The sequence below is a fragment of the Lissotriton vulgaris genome, chromosome 7, assembly GCF_964263255.1.
Source record: "Lissotriton vulgaris chromosome 7, aLisVul1.2, whole genome shotgun sequence".
NCBI classification, from domain to species: Eukaryota; Metazoa; Chordata; class Amphibia; order Caudata; family Salamandridae; genus Lissotriton; species Lissotriton vulgaris.
Genome location: NC_141695.1, coordinates 495194578 through 495214788, shown reverse-complemented (window position 1 = coordinate 495214788; position 20211 = coordinate 495194578). Strand labels below are relative to the sequence as shown.

The 20211-nt window shown below is 40.2% G+C and overlaps 1 protein-coding gene across 6 annotated transcripts in view; it reads left to right on the top strand.

The window, feature by feature from the left end:
• MYOCD (myocardin) overlaps positions 1-19421 on the top strand; it is a 184382-nt gene extending 164961 nt beyond the window's left edge. For all 6 annotated transcript variants that reach the window (XM_086930585.1, XM_086930587.1, XM_086930584.1 and 3 more), the window contains 2 exons: positions 8549-8606; positions 14745-19421. In XM_086930585.1, coding sequence (XP_086786711.1) covers positions 8549-8606; positions 14745-15319 — 633 coding nt within the window. In that variant the 3' untranslated portion in view covers positions 15320-19421. The remainder of the gene's footprint in view (positions 1-8548; positions 8607-14744) is intronic.
• Positions 19422-20211: the final 790 nt, after the last annotated feature.

Sequence of the window (20211 nt, the reverse complement as noted above, 5' to 3'; positions counted from 1 at the left end):
CAATGAGCAAAACGCGAATCAGGTAGTTCGTTATGCAGGAACAAGCAATGCGTCATATGACAATCAAGTAGTTTGTTATACAGAAATGTTGCAATGTGTAATATGTCAGTCAGGTACTCCACTCTCAGAAATGGAATACTACGTTGTACACTCAGGCCCTGATCACTGGGCCTTAGGCGGTCTCTCCGCCTCCTCTTCTGACCTACAGTCAGCCTCTCACAGTTGCCCCAACACAGTACGATGTAATTCCAAAGTGCAGCTTCGCACTCCTGCCCCTGTACCGCCACTCTCTTTGGCAATACACGCCACGATACGAGCTGTAGCACAGGCTTGCGCTGCCAACACGAGAGAGAGGCCAAGAGCGTTTCCCTCCGAGCCCGCGCCCTGCCCCAGGAGTTTGCACACATTACCTGGGGGGCTCAAACCCACTCTCCTCTCCTTGTCTAGCGTCTGGGCCTCCAAGCAGCTTTGTGAAATGGCAACGGCAGCTAAGGCAGGCAACACAGCTCCTGGGCTGCTTCACTTAGGAAGACCTCAGGCTGCCACAAAGCACACACACACAGCATCGCTGAGTCTTCTTACACTCCGGGTGCACGATCACTAGGAACTCCACACACAGGTATCAGGCTGCACGAAGATCACACACACAGCGTCGCTGAGACTCCTTTTACTCCGGTATACACAACACAGCAAAACCTCACGAAGGTTTCCCGGTGCACAACTTACCCGCCCACAGCGGCAATAAGACCCGCTCGGATCCCGGTGCACATGATAACAAGGCAAATCTTCACGGAGGTCTCACAGTGCACAACGCACATGCTCACAGCGTCGATGAGACTCACTTGGATTCCAGTGCACACGATAGCAAGGCAAATCCTCATGAAGGTCTCATGGTGAACTAGGCCCACGCTCCCAGCGTCGATGAGACTCACTTGAATTCCGGTGCACACGACCACTGGACAATCCTCCCAACGGTGTTCAGATTGCACAAAGCACATTCACACAGCGTTGCTGGTCTTTGCTTGGATTCCAGATGCCCCTGATCACAGACCGATCCTTCTGAAGAGGTCTCATTGCTGTACAAAGCACACGCACGCAGCGTCACTGAGATTCATTTGGACACCAGGCGCCCACGATCACAGGCAGTTCTTACGAGGGTCTCAGACTGCAACAGGCACGCTCCCACAGTGCTGCTGAGACTCTGCTGGAAACTTTTATGTTTGTGTGTTTCCAAACAGGGAGCCAGATCACCTCAGGCCCTTGGCGATAGTTACTTCAGGATACAGCACACAGCAAAGTCCTTCAGGCAAGGGGATACAGCACACAACAGAGTCTCTTTAGCCTTTCCTTGGATGAGACAGCAAACTGCAGGCCAGCCCCAGATCACACAGCAAGGGTCAGTCCTATCCTTCAGTCTCTTCAGTTGTTTCTTCTTTGGCAAAGGTCCTCTTGACCACGAAGGACCAGTCTTGTTCACACTTAATCAAGCCATTCTCCAAAGTACAAGGGCTTCAGCTCTTATAGATATACCCCTCAATGGCTTTGAAGTCTTTGTGCTTCAGGGGGCACTGACCCCTGTTCAAACCAGTTCTGGGTGCCCCCCTGCAAGTGACACCTTTCTTCCTTTGATTAGTGGGGGTCTGGATTCTCAGTCACTCAGCAGGAGATGAGCCAATTGTTTTATAGCAGCCACCCAGGCCTCTTCATCTCTAAGGGCTTCTCCTCCCCCTACACTCCAGATGCAGGTCAGCTTGTTGCTGTCTCACCTCCTTCCCTGGGTACAGACATTCCCCAGATCCTATCACTTTCAAATACAGACAGTCAATTCACAGCTAGGCAGAGACACACACAAATGTTAGAGCACAAAAACTCAGCCACTTCTAAAAGAGTGGCTTCTGAACCCACAATGCAAAAAACACCTTCATAAAAAAGATGTGTTATTACATTGTAGGTTGAGGCATAATAAACTTCACCTTACCATCTTAAGCCTAGGGAAGATAGGCTGGAAAGCATAGTACACAGCCCTCCCATGGGCAAGATGGCCTTTCAACTGTGAAAAAACGAAATGGAGATTATATCACTGCCGGGACATGACACACACCTTAGTACATATCCTACCTCTCACATGCACTGCTCCCTGTCCAGGGGATACCCTAGACCTACCATAGATGTTTCTGATGTACACAGAAAGGGAAGGGTAAGTTCGGGCAAGTGAATGCACTGGACAGAACAACATGGCAGTTTAACAAATGGCAGGCCTGACTTCCTTTTTTAAGGCTACATGTGTGGGTGGCACAAATAGTGCTGCAGGCCCACTAGTAGCAGTTGAATTACCAGCCCTGGCACACATAGTGCACTTTACAAGGGACTTCACTTAGTAAGGCAAACATACCAATCATGGACAACCAATTACCATTACTTTATACAGGGAACACTTACACTTTGACACTGTTTAGCAGTGGCAAAGTGTCCAAAGCATCTAAGTTGGCAACACTATGTCAGAAAAAGGTCTAGGGGGAAAGCAAAAAGTTTAGGGACTTTAGCCAAATAGGGCCAAATCCTACAATAACATTAATAAAAAAATATATATGATTCAATGCAACTAATGTTAATTTGCAATGATTCACTATTGTTTTAATGTAATTCTACCATGCTATGACAACCTGTGTGTCAAGCTTTTGCTTTATTAATACTGTGTGTAAGACACCTACATCTACGTTCTGTGAAATGGTTTCAACAGATGCAGCTACCTTCATTGACCTGCATGCACTAGACCATATTACCTCCCTGAGAAACAACTATCAGACAGGTTCACAAACTTTTTGTCTGCCTAATTCCAGCAAAGGTGTGCAAAAGGGGGCTCGTTGCAAATGGAAATGTCTTTGTCATCATACAAAGAACCAGGATATGCAGAAATGTACAATCCTAGATGAAATTGAAATATAATGTACTAGTTTGTCAAGATTTTCACAATGCTGAGACATGAAAGGGAGAGGAGCAGGGGTTCCTGGGCAATATGTATGTAATACCTATAAACCTATATATATTAGGTAACATTCTGCACCGTGATTCCCATCCTGGAAAGGCAAAGTAAAGTACCCCTGTGAAAGGCATGAGTAAGTGCATTTCTAGGTTAGGATATGGAAGGGAACTCAGCCCTACATCATTGGTTCCATAGGGGGTGAGCTCTCCATGGGGAAAATGTTTACCATGAGAAAAATAAAGAAAAAAGGTTGTTGTGCACATATATATGTGTCACCCTGTAAGTTACATGGTGCAGGGATATGCATAGATATATATGACTTAAATAGATTGCGCCTTGGAGAAACATAGAAATGAAAGACATAAAACAACAAATTAGAAAGCTGCAATATACCTGGCTCAAAGCAAATACCAAACAAGATAAACTTCACCTACAGAAAACTAACAGATTATACAAGTCGGCTATCAAAAAAGCTAAGAAAAGGTACTATTCAGACAGAATTCAAAACGCTAAATGTGCAAATAAAGAATTCTATAAAATACTCAATTTCGCAAACTAAATTGCCTAGAAGGAACTCCTCCTGTTACTCTAGATTTCACAGACAAACGGGCAAATCATTACACGGACAAAGCAGACACGTTGGAATCTTACTTAAAACAGAAACAAAGCACCAGCACTAACCCTTGCACAAAACAACAATCCAAGAATGCTCTAATCAAGCCTCTTCGTTCCTTCCAACACATCTCACACGATGAATTTATGGACCTGGTCAAAGCAAGCAGGCCTGCCGGCAGCCCTTCTGACCCCTGTCCGCCACAAACTTTCAAGACAATTCTTTTAACAACCTATGCTGCCACTTCAGTAAGAAGAATCATCAACGATTCCTTAACTACTGGAATATTTCCAGAAGAACTCAAAAAGTCATACATGCGCCCTTTACTGAAGAAAAGAAACTTGGACCCACTGAATGCTGACAACTTAATGGACAGTTTCTGGGCAAACTGATAAAAAGAGCAGCGTTCATCCAGATGTCACAATTCATTGAAGAGAATTACATACTTTCAGACTTACAAACAGGATTTCTTATGGGAAGAGGCACTGAATCTGCCCTCCTTGCCATCTGGGATGACCTAAAGAATACAGTTGGCCACAACGAGGTTGCTGCGCTACTCCTCTTGAACCTCTCAGCTGCCGTTAACATGGTTGACCATGACACTCTGAAACAAAGACTCTATGAAGCCGGCATAGAGGGAACTGCTCTAGACTGTATCGCGTCATACCTTCGACACAGAACTAATGTCATCTATACCCCACCTTTCTTGTCCAAACCATACTCCACAAAAGCAGGGGTCCCTCAAGGTTCTATCATCTCACCCATGCTTTTCAACATCTACATTAAGTCATTACCAGTACTGATCAATAAATTTCACCTCACGTGCTATAACTATGCAGATGACATGCAAATACTCCTTCAACTGGAATGCCCCAAATACATTGGAAAATCACACATTTTCAGCTGTCTCAGAGCCTTGGATCAATGGATGACCTGGAGCCATCTCAAATTGAATGCTTCAAAAACTGAAATACTCACGTGTGGCGATTGGAAATATTACAACCCGCTTGCCGCATGGCCTGATGAACTGGGATCACTGCTTAAAGTATCGAAGGAAGTAAGAAACCTCGGAATGACCATGGACTCCAAGCTGTCGATGAATGCCCAAGTGGATAAACTAGCAAGATCAAGCTTTGCTACTATAAAAACGCTGCAACAAATTTTCCCTCATTTGGGATTTCCACACAAGGTCCAAGCTACCATCTCCCTTGTTCTGTCCAAACTCGATTACGCCAATAGCCTCTCCCACGGATCACCTTTAACGACCATGAAAAGACTACAAAAGAGTCAGAACTCGGCTGCCAGACTGCTCTTGCATATCAAACCGCGAGACCACATCTCCCCTGCCTTGAAAGCCCTGCATTGGTTACCCATTGCCAGAAGATCCACGTTCAAGCTGCTTTGTATTACCCACAAAGCAATAAATGGAATGGGACCACTCTTCATCTGGAATAAAATCACCAAACACATTCAACAGAGGAACCTCCGCTTTGAAGGAGCATCTCGCCTCAAAATCCCACCATACAAGAAAAAAACCATGGGTGGCACACGGCCAAAATACAAGATATTAATAATATAAACTACAACGAGCTGATCAAACAAACTATTCTACTATTAAAAAAGTGGAACAGATTGCCCCTGAACCTGATTAGTAGAATTAATCTCATAAAGATGAAGGTTTTGCCAAAGTTTGTCTATTTATTCCGATCCATCCCACTGGCACTAAATAATCAGTTCTTTCAACATCTAGATGGAGTATTGAGTAGCTTTATATGGGGTTATAAAAGGCCAGAAGGTCATTAAAAATGCTAAAAAATAATACAAATGAGGGAGGGCTGAACTTTCCAGATTTTAAATTGTATTTCTGGTCTGCGTTCTTTACACGTTTTCGTTCCTTACTTCACGGAGAAAGAGTTCTATTTTTTCACTTTTTTATGTTGAAACAAGACTCACATTTGTTTTTGCTTAGAGTTAGTGACCCGAATTATTACAAGAGGGTGAGATTTAAGACCGCTAGAGACATTGTTAGGATCTGGGGCAATGTATTAACATTCTGCAAAACATCTTTTTATCACCCGAAGCTTCCGTTATGGGGTAACCCAGGTCTCCCGGCTATCTTTACGGATAATATTACTCATAACTGGGCGACGCTAGGGATTAAGGTTTTGGCGGATCTGTATGGCACGCAGGGTTCTTGGAATTTAATACGCTCAAACAGATATATGACTTACCGGAAGCCACAAGATACAAACATCTACAGATGCACGATTACTTGATTATTAAAAAAAAGATCCAAAATATTACCGAATGCGATGTATGGACCTGTCTATATTCAAATAAGAACAAATCAGCTATAAGTGAGGCATATAAATCACTTAGTAACTTTAAAGTGAAAGATGGTGATAAACTAGCTGTGAAGTGGGGCATTCAATTAGGCATAAATATTACCCCGAAACAAATTGAGCACTCTCTGGCTAATATCAACAAACTTGTACGGTCATCTAGCCTTAGGCTACAACAATTCAGAACAACCTGCATGCTCTACTATACGCCTGAAAGAATTTCTAGATGGTCCCCTAACACCGCTTATAGCCAACGCACTAAATGCCCTAAATGTTTAGCCGATGCAGCTAATCTAGTACACATGCTGTTTTCATGCCCCAAACTTAAGACCTTTTGGGGGGACATACAGAATGTTCTGAGAATAAAGAACATTCGGCTACCTACCTTCACGGCTGTCTCGGTTTTACTAGACTCCTATTCCCTGCCATCTCCACAATCTGCCTTAGTCACTATACTTATGTCTTGTGCCAAACTAACCTTGGCCAGGGCCTGTACCTGTATGGAATCACCAACGGTTTGGGATTGGTGGGCACTAGTAACAGAGATACATGCCATGGATCTAGCCTTAGCAAATCTCAGGGGAACACGCTCACTGATTAAGTTTAATAGAAACTGGGGAACCTTTCTAGAGTAAAACTCTGCTCAAGATTGTACAATTGTTAATTTTCTCCCTTTTTCGAACGTGTAAAGAAACTTATTTTTATAGATCGATTATGAATTTGGAATTCTTTCATTGTCTCCATATATTAATTCATTTGTTATATAACATACTTACTTTGATGTCTTTTAATACACGTTTGAACTTATCCATGCCTTTTTTTAATGTCAGCTGGCTAACAATAAAAAAATTTAAAAAAAATAAAAAAAAGGAACTCTTTACCCCCCAACATAAGGTCCACTGACAACCACCTTATCTTCAGAAAACTACTCAAGATTTGGCTCTTCACCACATAAGCACCATACGCAAACAGAAATTTACAGCATATTCCGCTGTATACAAGCATTTGTTTTCACTATAAATATGTACCTATCTTTGTGTATTACTTTGTATAAACATGTAAAATAATTATGTTGTTGAGAGAAAAAATAATAATAATAATAACAAATAAATAAAAATCATTTTTGGACTACATGTACATACTTCCATTGTGCACCTATGTACCTTTCATGTACTTGGATCTGTGTGTCTGTTACTTTTCACCTGAAAAATACATATCCAATGCACTACCCTATTTCTCATCCTGTGCCTCTATCAATATCTTTAATCTACATATACTTACCTCCTTTATGTATCTATATACTTTCAATGTAATTATGGATCTATATATTTATCACTTCCTTCAAATTTAGCATGTCCAATGCACTACCCTATTTCTCGGCCTATACATTGCTCAATATATCTTCTAGCCCAACCTTCAGACTCATCTCAAACTTCTTCCACTACTCCTTCCAATGCACTACCCTATCTCTCATCCTATACATCTATCAATATATCCTCTGTCTCATTTATCCCAAACCCCATACCACTACTATGATTGCCAAAATAACCCTTTCTAGACTCTCTCTTACTCTACCCCTCCTTGCATCATCTGACACCTCTTTTACTATACTGATCCCCTAAAACAAACCTTTCTAAACTCTTCCCGCTGAGTTCTCCCCTCCAAAACTCCCTTTTACTCGTCCAAAAGCCTCCTCCTACTGCTAAGACCTAAAAAGAAAAAAAATCCTTCACTCTTTTATCCCTCCACTATCCTTTTCAATCGAAATTAACATACTCACATGTTCACTTCTCCAATTCCATAATAAACTATACTAATATACTACCCAAATAACTGAATAACATATCCACTACTCAAATAATTTCATATTTTTTACTATATTAATTTTCGATAGTAATCCTTTATGGGTTCCGGAGTGGCGTGCTACTAGCCAGAAAAGCGCTTCAACACCCATCAGGGGTAACAAGTGCTATATGAATGCAAATCATTCTTCCCCTTTTATCTCTCCACTATCCTTCTCACTCCAAGTAACTGACTAATGTCCACCACTGAAATGACTTCATATTTTACCATATTAATTCACCACTAATCCTTTGTAGGCTTCCTGAATAGCGTGCGTCAACAAGCGCTATATATATATATATAAACCTTTGTCCTCCTCTGTCCTTCTGCTATCATTCCAAATCCAAATAACTGACTAACCTATCCACCACTTAAAATGTACTTGCATGTTTCACTATACTAATTCAACACTAATCCTCTATGGGTCCCGGAGTAGCGTGCTACTCGCCGAAAAAGCGCCTTGACGCCTCGTCAGGGGTAGTAAACGCTATATAAATGCAATTACAATACAATTACAATACTGTGCGTGCGCCTGGATATTCTCGTAAATTCCCATAGTGTTGGAAGCCTGCGCAAATCAGAGGTATAAAACAGTAAAAGCAATATTTCTGCCTTTTCAATGAAAATGGGCTGTTGGTGATTTAAATGTTCGGGAGGGACTCATAAAAATACTTTCATGAGTATTTACTTGTACATTCTGTCTGTTTATAAATAGATCACACTCTATTTAAAAAAATATTTAACTTTCTTAATCGTTTTTAAATACAGCAGATTACAAGAAGTCAGCAAATGGATGAACTACTCGATGTTCTTATTGAGAGCGGAGGTATGAAACAATAAATAATTCTCTTTTACAAGGTGCCTTTGTTATTTTCCAAACTTCACGATTGTTACTTGAATCATAATTAAAAATTATGTCAGTAAATAACAGCACCCGATAATAAAATACAAAGGCTATGTCATAAATGTCCAAACATTGAACAACTATCATGAGCATGTCCAACAGGCATAAATGTCTTCTCTGCTTGCCAATAGCTATAACATTTGTTCTGTGCTGAATTGATATGCATTTGTGTCCTCTATATTTGTGTGTTTCCCATTTGTATACTGGTTAGATTTACTACATAATATTTACATTTTAACGACTGGTAGAAACTGCGGCCCCAAATGAAGGATGATTTATTTTTAGTCTCCAGAGCACTAGTTAACATATAATGCCTGACCAGGCCATCATTGTTAAAAGCATAAACTGGCAAAAGAGTAACTCGCTGTTATTATTTAAAAGAAACTAGCCATGTGACAGATGGGCGGAGCTAACAATGGGCGGAGCTAACATGGAAAAGGTGTCAGAATATAAATACCTCAGGGTTTGGCTAGATGCAACGGGTCCGTCATGAAGCAAAAGACTTCAATACAAAATAAGGCTCATGCCCTCCAGGCCGCCCTGTCCACTTTAGGAAAAAAACTGTGGGGTCCTAGTATGGTCTTGATACTGCATGTCATGAAGGCGAAGTTCTTGCCTATGGGAGTCAAAGGATGCTGGGCAAAGATCCAATAAATATGCAATGAGCTAAAGAATACCAGAGATAAAGCTTCCCATGCTCAACACATGGATGCATGTCTGGATGACCTTTGCCTCAGCGGAGTATGGAACTTGGGAATGACTCCGAATGAGTTCAGAAAAGTGGGGAATGCGGGTGCCTGGGTCAAAGGGCACAAAGGCCGACAAAGATACCCTATCTCTGCGATCTCATGCCTGTATGATCATATATATATGTATAAATATATATATATATATGTATATATGTATACATATATATATATATATATATATATATATATATATATATATATATATATATATATATATATATATATATATATATATATATATATATATATACATATATATGTGTGTATGCTGTCCGTTGCAGGATAAAACTTTTACTCACGGAAAAACTGGGTCTCCTGTTCTTTGGCGGTGCTGCGGTGGGATCAAGACTGCTGCATTGTTTACAAGAACCTGTGTGTGTATATATATATATATATATATATATATATATATATATATGTATCAACCACACCTCCCCTTCAGGAATGAATACGCACTCGCAGGATCTCTTCTTTTCAGATTATTTATCTATCCACAGTTTCCAGCATAATAAATACCGACGCGTTTCGCCGCCAACTGACGGCTTGCTCACGGTTGTATATACATATGTGATCAAGGCCGTTTTTTGACGGCCGAAACGCGTCATGCCGATGGCGAGGGAAAAATAAAGCCACCTTTGATTTAATCTCTTGGTGTTATGGAGATCTTTACCTGATGGATGTGTGAGGAGTCACATTGCAGGACCTTGTTTCTATATATATATATATATATATATATATATATATATATATATATATATATACATTTTCGGCATGAACCTCCTTGGAACAGAAAGGAAGAGGCCACTCGGGGAATCCAATTTAGGAGGCTTTAATGGAAAACAACAGGTAAGCATGATGCATTTCGGCCAATGGGGCTTTCCTCAGATACCGCCGTTGAACCCAGAACACAGTCTCACCCTCTTTGAAATAGTTCTTGCAGCTCTCTCATTGGTGAGAGTAAACACCCTCCAGTCATGTGATCACACACCATGGATGTCGCTGTAGGCAATACATCCCCCAAAATGCATCTCTATTGGGTCGGTGTTGTGTGGGGAGTTAAAGATGTATCCTTTTGGGCGGGGGTTTTGCAAGACGAAGCGATGTGTGCTGGAATACACTCCTCAAGCCTCCTTGGGTCCCCGCATACACTCCTACCGTGAAAGCGCAAGTCCTCTGGGCCGTGAGATGACCGAAATTGTGCCAAGGTCCATGCGTAGTCACATGCCGCCGCTGGTGGCAGGCCTTGCAGAATCACGCTTCAGGGTGTGCTGGTACCAGTCCAATACCTTGGACAAAGGAAACAAACTGCAGCAGCAGAAACCAGAATGGCAATCAGCCACTTGATGGAGCGGAAGCCTCTCGGCGCGCCTCTGGCAGACACGAAAAATGTTCGGCATGAACCTCCCTGGAACAGAAAGGAAGAGGCCACTCGGGTAATCCAATTAAGGAGACTTTAATGGAAAATAACAGGTAAGCATGATGCATTTCGGCCAATGGGGCCTTCCTCAGATGCCGCCGTTGAACCCAGAACACAGTCTCACCCTCGTTGAAATAGTTCTTGCAGCTCTCTCATTGGTGAGAGTAAACACCCTCCCCCAGTCATGTGATCACACACCATGGATGTCGCTGTAGGCACTACATCCCCCAAAATGCATCTCTATTGGGATGGTGTTGTGTGGGGAGTTAAAGATGTATCCTTGTGGGCGGGTGTTTTGCAAGACCAGGCGCTGTGTGCTGGAATACACTCCTCAAGCCTCCTTGGGTCCCCGCATACACTCCCACCGTGAAAGCGCAAGTCCTCAGGGCCGTGAGATGACCGAAATTGTGCCAAACTCCATGCGTAGTCACATGCCGCCGCTGGCGGCAGCCCTTGCAGAATCACGCTTCAGGGTGTGCTGGTACCAGTCCAATACCTTGACAAAGGAAACAAACTGCAGCAGCAGAAACCAGAATGGCAACCAGCCACTTGATGGAGCCGGAGCCTCTCAGCGCGCCTCTGGCAGACACGGAAAATGCTCGGCATGAACCTCCCTGGAACAGAAAGGAAGAGGCCACTCGGGGAATCCAATTTAGGAGGCTTTAATGGAAAACAACAGGTAAGCATGATGCATTTCGGCCAATGGGGCCTTCCTCAGATGCCGCCGTTGAACCCAGAACACAGTCTCACCCTCGTTGAAATAGTTCTTGCAGCTCTCTCATTGGTGAGAGTAAACACATACTTACATATATAACCATGCCTGGATATGTATATATATAAAACCATCTGGGTGATAGAGACTTAACATTCCATTTTGGAGCCCTTCAATTCCAACTTAGGACCATTACCCGAAGGGGCAAACACATCTGCCAGACACACAATGCAGGCTTTGTAACAAAGAGCAGGAAACTGCACATTTTATGCATGTGCCCTATGTTGCCCGAGCATCACAGACGGCTGCTCCGCCAGCAGTTTGTCCTTCTAAACATGCAGACTTGTGGACAGGTGGTTAAGGCAGCCCTGAGACCACAAAAAAACAATGTTGAATATCAGGTTTATCAAGTTCATGTCAGTATTCTCCCATATGTTGAAACTGTGTGAGATGAAAGGCTGAAAAGTACTCATTTACATGTGGCCTCTGACTATGCATCGAGTATGAGGGCCTTTTTATATATTTTCTGTATACACACAATAGTACTGACTTATACTGTGTGATTTTTTCAGTATTTACTGATTTCTACAGTCTCCCATCCTGCCCCAAGTATAGCTGCACATTCTAATAACTATGTAATAGCACTGTCACTTTATAAGAATAGTATATGGACATGGTTAAGAACCTTGTTTATATATGTCTGAGGATTTTAATTTCCCTTATCTGGATGATGCAAGTATGTTTTATTGTTTTATGTATGTTGGATTGAAAGGTTATTTTTTTTAAATCATGTATTATTATTATTATTATTATTATTATTATTATTATTATTATTATTATTATTATGAGTATTATTATTATTATAGAGGAACCTTATATTCCTCAGACACCAGGACACAAACAACTGCTTTAACAAAAGAGAGTACTTTAGCAGGTAGTATGTTCCATTCTCTTCAAGGTCTCCAAACCACATGCTATACATAGTGCAGTGTTTTGTCTTACATCAATGAAACTCAATCATATGACACTACACAGAGGAAATGGAGCAACCTGGGGCTGGGATGCAGAGCATGCAGACTAGTCTACTTACTGAGTTATGACTGGGAACTTTGGGATATGATAGTCAATTAAGAATGTCAGTTTCTCTTAAAAAATACTAATACTTTCTGTAAGAATTGGAAATGATTTTCATGTAAGCCATTACACTTCAAATAATAATACATTCTTGTTGGACTTGGCCCTCTCTGCAGGGTCATCCCCAAACGTTTTGCTTCACTCCTATTTTTGCTGAATTTGTTTTTATTGGCTTTAGGTCTCTGCACACTTTATCACTGCTTGCCCGTGCTAAGGTGTTTGTGCTATCTCCTTAAAACATGGTAGAATTGGCTTATACCCAATTCACTTTTTTAATTTACTTGTAAGTCTCTAGTAAAGGGCCTGTAAAAACTACTAGTGGGCCTGCAGCACTAGTTTCCTCATCCACTTAAGAACCTCTATAGACATGTCTCAGGCCTGCCATTGCAACATGTATGTGCAGTTTTAAGCTGCAATTTCGGCCTTGCAAAATGAACCTTTTGTCAGGCCCAAACCTTCCTTTTCAAAACTTATAATTTATCCCACCTTCCACAAGAAGGGCACCAGGTATGCATTTTGTACCTCAGACACTACCTCTTCAGAACACTCTGCCAGTAAGAAGGACTGCCACCCTACCGGACTATTGCTTTGCTGGGCTGCTGCCATGCTGGAATGCTACCTGCTGCCCTCTTGTCTGGGTGAGAAGGACCGGACCTGCATCTGTTAAACCCAAGACCCCAGAGTGACTCCAAGGGCTATTTGTCTGGCTTCCTGACTAGAGCCTCAGGGACAGAAGTCTCCAACAATCTTAAACCCAGCACCTGGTCTCTGCCATCTGTGAGTCCTACTCTGCCAAGTGATGCTACCCCAGTCTTGCACCCTTGGAAGTGGGCCTGAAGATGCTCTGCCAGCCCATCTGTGGTTCCAGCAAAACCGACGCATCTCCCCTGCTACTTTGTTCAAACCTGAGCAGAACTGACACATCACCTCTGCTGTAAGGGTTCTCCAGACTAAAAAGACTCCATATATACCCTGCAGCCACATCAGAACTGTCACCTGTTCAAAGCTGTCCAGATTCCCGCCTCTGCATCCCTCTTTCACGGCAGCCCCGAAAACAAAGCAGGTTCTCACATCGCAGCCTCCTAGCTCCTAAGAACCGAGGCATAGTCCCAACTACGCAACGTATCCTCGAGGATGGACTTCCCATCACAAGCCCTCATCAATGTGATCCTCGACAACGATGTAGGACCTCACATCTTAGCTTCACCGCTCCTCAGAACCGACGCATCATCCTGCCTGAGCGATGCATCGTCGATTTGGGACCTTGCAATGCTGTGCAAGCTAGTATTTAAGGTACAATTGTTCAGAGGGCCTAACAGGGTCCCTGTAGCTGGCTCACGCTCCATCACGGTTGTCCTGAAATTCTGACTTTGTCCCTCTTTGAGCTTCTTGGCGCTATTTTCACTGAAATATTTTAAATGACATATCTTCGGTTCTACTGATTGGGCATTTGTTTTTGTTTTGTTTTATTTATTACTAACAACTTTATTTTTCTACCTTGTTCAATGATCCTTTTTTTGAGGTGCTTTTCACTTTATTACTGTTTGAAGTGTTGCACAAATTACACATTGCCTCTAAGTTATGCCGGAATTCTCTGTGCCAAGCTGCCAGAGGGTTGAGCACAGGTTAATTTGGGGTTGACTTGTACTTCACCCTGACAAGGAAGGGCCCACACTCAAGTCAATCACCAAACCAGCTTCTCACAATACTCAATTTCAGTAACATAGCTCCAGTGACTTAACTCTTATCACTTTCATCTGCAGTGATTTGAAGGTCACAGGTTTGAATACTCGCAAAACCTTAAATCCAGCTATGATTATATAGAGTAATAGTAAGAAACAAAGCATTATATAGAAAACAAGTTATAATTATTATTATAAAATGTGTGTCACATCAGTAACATTTCAATGTTTATTTCAAAACATACACAAAAAGTAAGTTCCCCAAATGAAGCTAAAGCATCTTGAGCACTTTATTAACTTTGCATAAAAAATATTCATAATTCTTTAATTTTAAATTAATTTAAAATGTTTTCTTTTTTCAAATAGAAATGCCAGCAAATGCCAAAGATGAACGTTCCTGTGTTCAGAAAGTGCCTCAAATAACTGTTTCCTCGTCTGGGAGCACACCAGTCTCATTGCCAAAGTCAGCTACACCATTTGAGCATATTTCACCTGCCATTCTGCCTTTTGATCACTGTACAAACAACAATGGTAGTCACCTTGAAGTCTTACTCAACACACACAGCCCTACCCGAAGGGCTAGTGCTATCCCCATTCTTAAACTTGGTACTGAAGACTCTCACTTTGAAGGCATGATTGATGGATTTTCAGGCAAAGCATCAGAGGAGGTTCGTAGCTCACGTGAGATTTTAGACACATCTCTTCCACCCATCCCAGCTCAGATGTCACCCACAGTTTCAGAGGGAACTGTTTTGCAACACTTAAGTTTCACTGAATCACCTTGGGAAAGTATGGAATGGCTTGATCTGACCCCACCAAGTTCTGCAACAGGCTTTGTGTCGCTGACCACAAATGGCGCTAGCATTTTTAACACAGATTTTCTAGACGTCTCTGATCTCAATTTGAACACTGCCATGGATCTTCACTTGGAGCAATGGTAAAGGCTGACACTTCTATAAATGTAATCCTATGGAAAGAATGATGACTATGAACAACAAACTGTAGCTGATGCCTGCCTGTAGATCTCTACATGTACCAAAATGGAAAACACTTTCGACCAAAAAAATGACAGGGTTCTTTGGTGGGTCAACAAACATTATCAACATATATTTCTGTGATTTTTGTTTCATTTTGTAGTTATTGAATGTAAAAATATTTGGATTATTTTTGGTATACCAGACCCCCCGCAAGTAACGGTGAGAAACTGTTTTTTCCCAGTAGAGGAGATAACTCCCAGCCATCTCAAATATATCTTGCAAACTGAGTAAAATGTGTCTCATTTTTATAGGAATCAAGGTTTATTTTTTTTCTCAAAAAGGCATAATCTAAAATAGGCAAGTGGCAGTTGGACGTTATTGCCATATCTTTCATCAAAATAATTTTGCACTTCTAAATCCGAGCCTGCTAGTTGAAATCATAAGTGCATTTCCTATTGTTGTAATATAATGATGAGTGATTGGAAAAGGAAACAGAGCAATAACGCAATAATACAAGAAAAAGAAGGGATCGTGAAAATGATTATAAGTTAATGCATACTGGATTATATCCTACATCTGGATGTGACCCTCCTCACACACTATTTAATAAGGGAGGTTGCAACATCCCTTGTGGAGAAGCTGCATCAGCGTAGTACGAGTAATTGTTTCCTTCCCAGTAACCAACAAAGCATTCTTAAGCATTCTAACCAAAATAATACAAGCTTTCAGATAGACTATAAGTTGGTATTACTATACAACAACTTCAGAACGTAGCAAACCCCTAGACAAGACTTTCTTTTATTTTCAATATTGACAACACCAGCCAAATGCAATATCTGGAAGATGTAAATCTCTTGTTGCTCAAATTGAAGATCTCAAGATGACACCAGCAGAACCTCTTCAAAGAGAACATCTTTGATAAACTCCATCATGCCCATTTGAGTTACAGGAGCAATTTTGATCAAGTTCTTGACACACGAACATGTGATTCTCGTAAAACATATTTTTGACAAAGGAAATATTTGTTGCTAAGAAATTGCAGAATAATGTATTTAATATATGAGTTACTGGAAGGAAAGCGAAGTTGCATGCCATGACCATATGAGATGCAAGCCTTTTGGAAGCAGTAACATCCTAAGTTATATTATATTTGTTTTGTTTGTGTATGCACATTGCTGTATATATGTATAAAACCTTTGGTAGTTGATGGAGGATTATTCGGAATTGTATTAATGTAGTCTATTCTAAAAATGTTGTTCACACTTTATGAAAGTTATGTTTTTGCAAGTTTTCTGAACAATATAGATTTAGCTTTTTACAGTAAGTATTAAATTCACCATTTTTATATTGTACATATGTTCACAGTGCACTTTTAGAGTAGAATCTTCTAACACAAAATGATTTTTGCTTTTTGTATTTTGTAAATTGATACTTTTGAAGGCATTCCATACATATGTTTGGTAGCACTTGAATTAAAAATGGTCAAAGCGCTGCCCTTGCATTGACAAAATTCTGCTAATAATAAAAATATGATGTTTAAATTGTGTTTGCAGAGTAAATTAGAAACAATATTTAATGAAACAATTGAGGCGCTGATCCGGAGTGGATCAAATATCAATATTCTTATATGTTTTAGCAGTAGAGCTGAAATTAACACTAAAATATTTCTAAGCCAGAAAGTCTACCTTTCCCTTCCACCGCATGGCATCCCACTTGATTGATACAAGCCGAAACACTGACACCCCCTATGCCATTTCTGAACAAAGGCATTACTGTCACACCACTGTATTAACTCATCACCACCATTTACTAGTAAGAGGTGCTGGATGTTGTTCCAGCTGGTTGCAGGACCCCCAACTCACTGCCAGTGTGAATTAGTGGAACACCAGAATTGGCACAGAAAGCTACACATTCTGATAACAGTCTTAACCAAGCAATAACATACTGACTGGAAAATAAATTACATTAGGAATTAGTAAACCCCAAGCCATTTTTATGTGATTTGTTTTCCTCAATTTATAAACAAATGGCAAAGGCGCGGGACATTTTTAAATGGGTTACATCCATGGGACCAAGTATTCTTTTCACATACAAACTGTGTGCACACTTTATTAGATTTGTATGTAATTGCTTTTGCAGTCACCTAAGGAGTTTGAATGGGTTATAGCCAAACTGATGCCAGGGACGTTATAACTCGCACACCTTTAAACACATTTTTAGTAGAGTCAGAATTTACAGCAAAGAATGTCCGGCTACAAAATGAATGTCTTAACAACTGCTACAGAAGAAAAATGTTCTATTTAATACTGCATACCCAGTAATATCAGTGAAAACAGAGGCATGTTCCAGCTAATAAATTACTTCATACTTTGCCACTGTTTCAAGAGATTCTCTGTTATAACCACCAGTGAAATTTTCTTCATTGTTCTAAGTCTCCCTTCCATGAACTGCTTGGTTAGTCAAAGTAAATATCTCCCTCATTCCCTCTCTTATTTTTCTGCTTAGATCCAGTTCTTCCTCTTCTCTTTCCAGATGGGGTCACATGCTACAGTCAATAATAGAACTGGTTAAAAATTACCTTTAATTATTTTACATTTGACATTAAATAACTCTGAAAATGAACTAGACAATAAATCCCCCCAATTATTTTAATTCAATACTATAGTTGCATACATATAGATGTAACAAGTTTCACCCTGTTTTCCTCTATGTAATGTTTGCATTACCTAGTATACAAAACCAGTATTTACAGAAAAAAACTTAATGCTTGTTAATTTGTTTTCCTTTATGAAAAATGTTTATTCATCGACTCCTATTGATTAAATCCAAATTCCCAAAAGTCATTGCAACAGTCTAGAGATATTTTATAAAACATTGTATATGTAAAGTTTAAATGGTCTTATTACCTGGTTAGTTCCTTGATTCAATTTTGCGACAGACAAATACATGTACAGTACAGGCCCTGTATTGAAAATTGTTGCATTTCTTGTTTTAGAACTTCTTTTTTAGCTTTCTTATTCTAGGATAAAATTTTATTCAGTTATTTTGGTCTGAGCAAGTAATTTTGGGTACTTTTGTAGACTTTTCCTAACTTAAATCAGGATAGAAGGTTACCTTGCCAAAGATAAACAATATATTTAAACCCACATAAAAATCTTCCACTTTATGAAATTATGTTTCAGTGTATAAAATTCGACACACGGTTACTTAAACAAGTAAACAGTTTCAAATATGTTAAATCTCTGATTTCAAGTTTCATATTGCTCTATATCACATGCAGTTCTTAAAGTGATGCAGTGTTTGTTTGGCAGCTGGCCTATTGATGTCCGTCCTTACTTGGAAAGAAACTTTGACTTCTGATAGCTAAGAAATTATTGCAACTGCGTATAAGAAATCAAAAGTATTAATGGCTTCTTAAAACACAATAAGCTCTGAGCATCTTCAATGATGTCCAGTTACAAATGGTTTCAAATTAAGGCTGACCATATCTAATTACAGGAAGAACGAGATTAGTTTTTTGTCAAAACGAAAGAAAAAATATGCAATGCTTTGAAATTGTGAACTCCAGGAACTACTTGTGTGATGCAAGACTAACCACAACTGTGCACAAACTGCAAATATAATACTCAACCATATTTAAATGGTGACTCAATTAAGGGTTGTGTTATGCTCATAATGCTTGTATCGTCAGAGAACTAGAAATGTGCCAATGGAAGTAAAGTGAAACGTGCTTTAAATTTATTTTTTAGTTGAGAGGTAATAAAGCAAAAATGTTTTTTGCTTTACTAATGTGCCAACAATGTTAACCTGGAGCTTGAAACTGAATGATTCTTTACCTGGTGAAAGTTTTGTTCTTAATTACCAATCCTGTTGTCTTGTAAGTAAAATGTAATGTTTGAAAAACGTAACAAGTCTGTGAAGAAATGTTCCTTCCAGTTTGGGGGAAAGGTGCACTTTTTAAGAAAACTCATTCTCCAGAGATAAACTATTTAACTATGCAACACTTTTATTTCCACTACTAAGAATTTTGCAACACTATTTTAAATAAAGAAACGTTGAAAACTCAGTTCTCTCCGATTGTGTTGTTTGTTATTCCTATTTAATATAAATGCGATTCTGTTATTTATCACAGGGCACCTAAAATTCCTTGAGTCAACACGTTTAGCGGGTATCACTACTTATTGTGGTTGATGTGGTAATATTTACTTTCTCTTCTGAAACTGCATTTAAGAAACGCTGTCTCGGTGCCAGACAACCAGTGCACTTGCATGTACATCGTGTTGTTTCTTCTGTAACAGATTATGGAACAAAGACTATTTACTCCATCTGAGGTTTTGTATGAAAGCAAAACATGAAGGCATGAAGATAACTAAGTTCCCACTATTTTTGTTCTATATAATATTTTTTCAAATGTGAATGTGTGGGGCTAGCTTTGCTGAAAAACGCTTCTCACAGAAAATATAGTGCCAAAACATTTTTGCTTTTTTTAGCCAAAAAAGCCTATTTAAGCACTTGGACTACGGTTTTCTGCAACACTCCATGCTAAAGTCTGGATATCTGAAGCAAATATCGAGAAACCTGGATCTTGGCATCTTGCCGAGCGTCTCCTGTGATGACTGGACTATTACGTTATGTTAGATTTTGTTATGTTATGTTATGGTGATTTGTAAAGCTCATTATCATCTTGGAGGGTATCCTGATGCTGTGTAGCTATGAGTCTAGCCAACCTAGGGCCAAGAGAGACTACTCAAAAAGCCAGGTCTTCAGTTTCTTGCAGAATTCAAGATGTGAGGCGAAGGCTCGGATGTTTAGCTACAGGTCCACTTAATGAGTGATGCAGGAGAAGGCCTGACTGC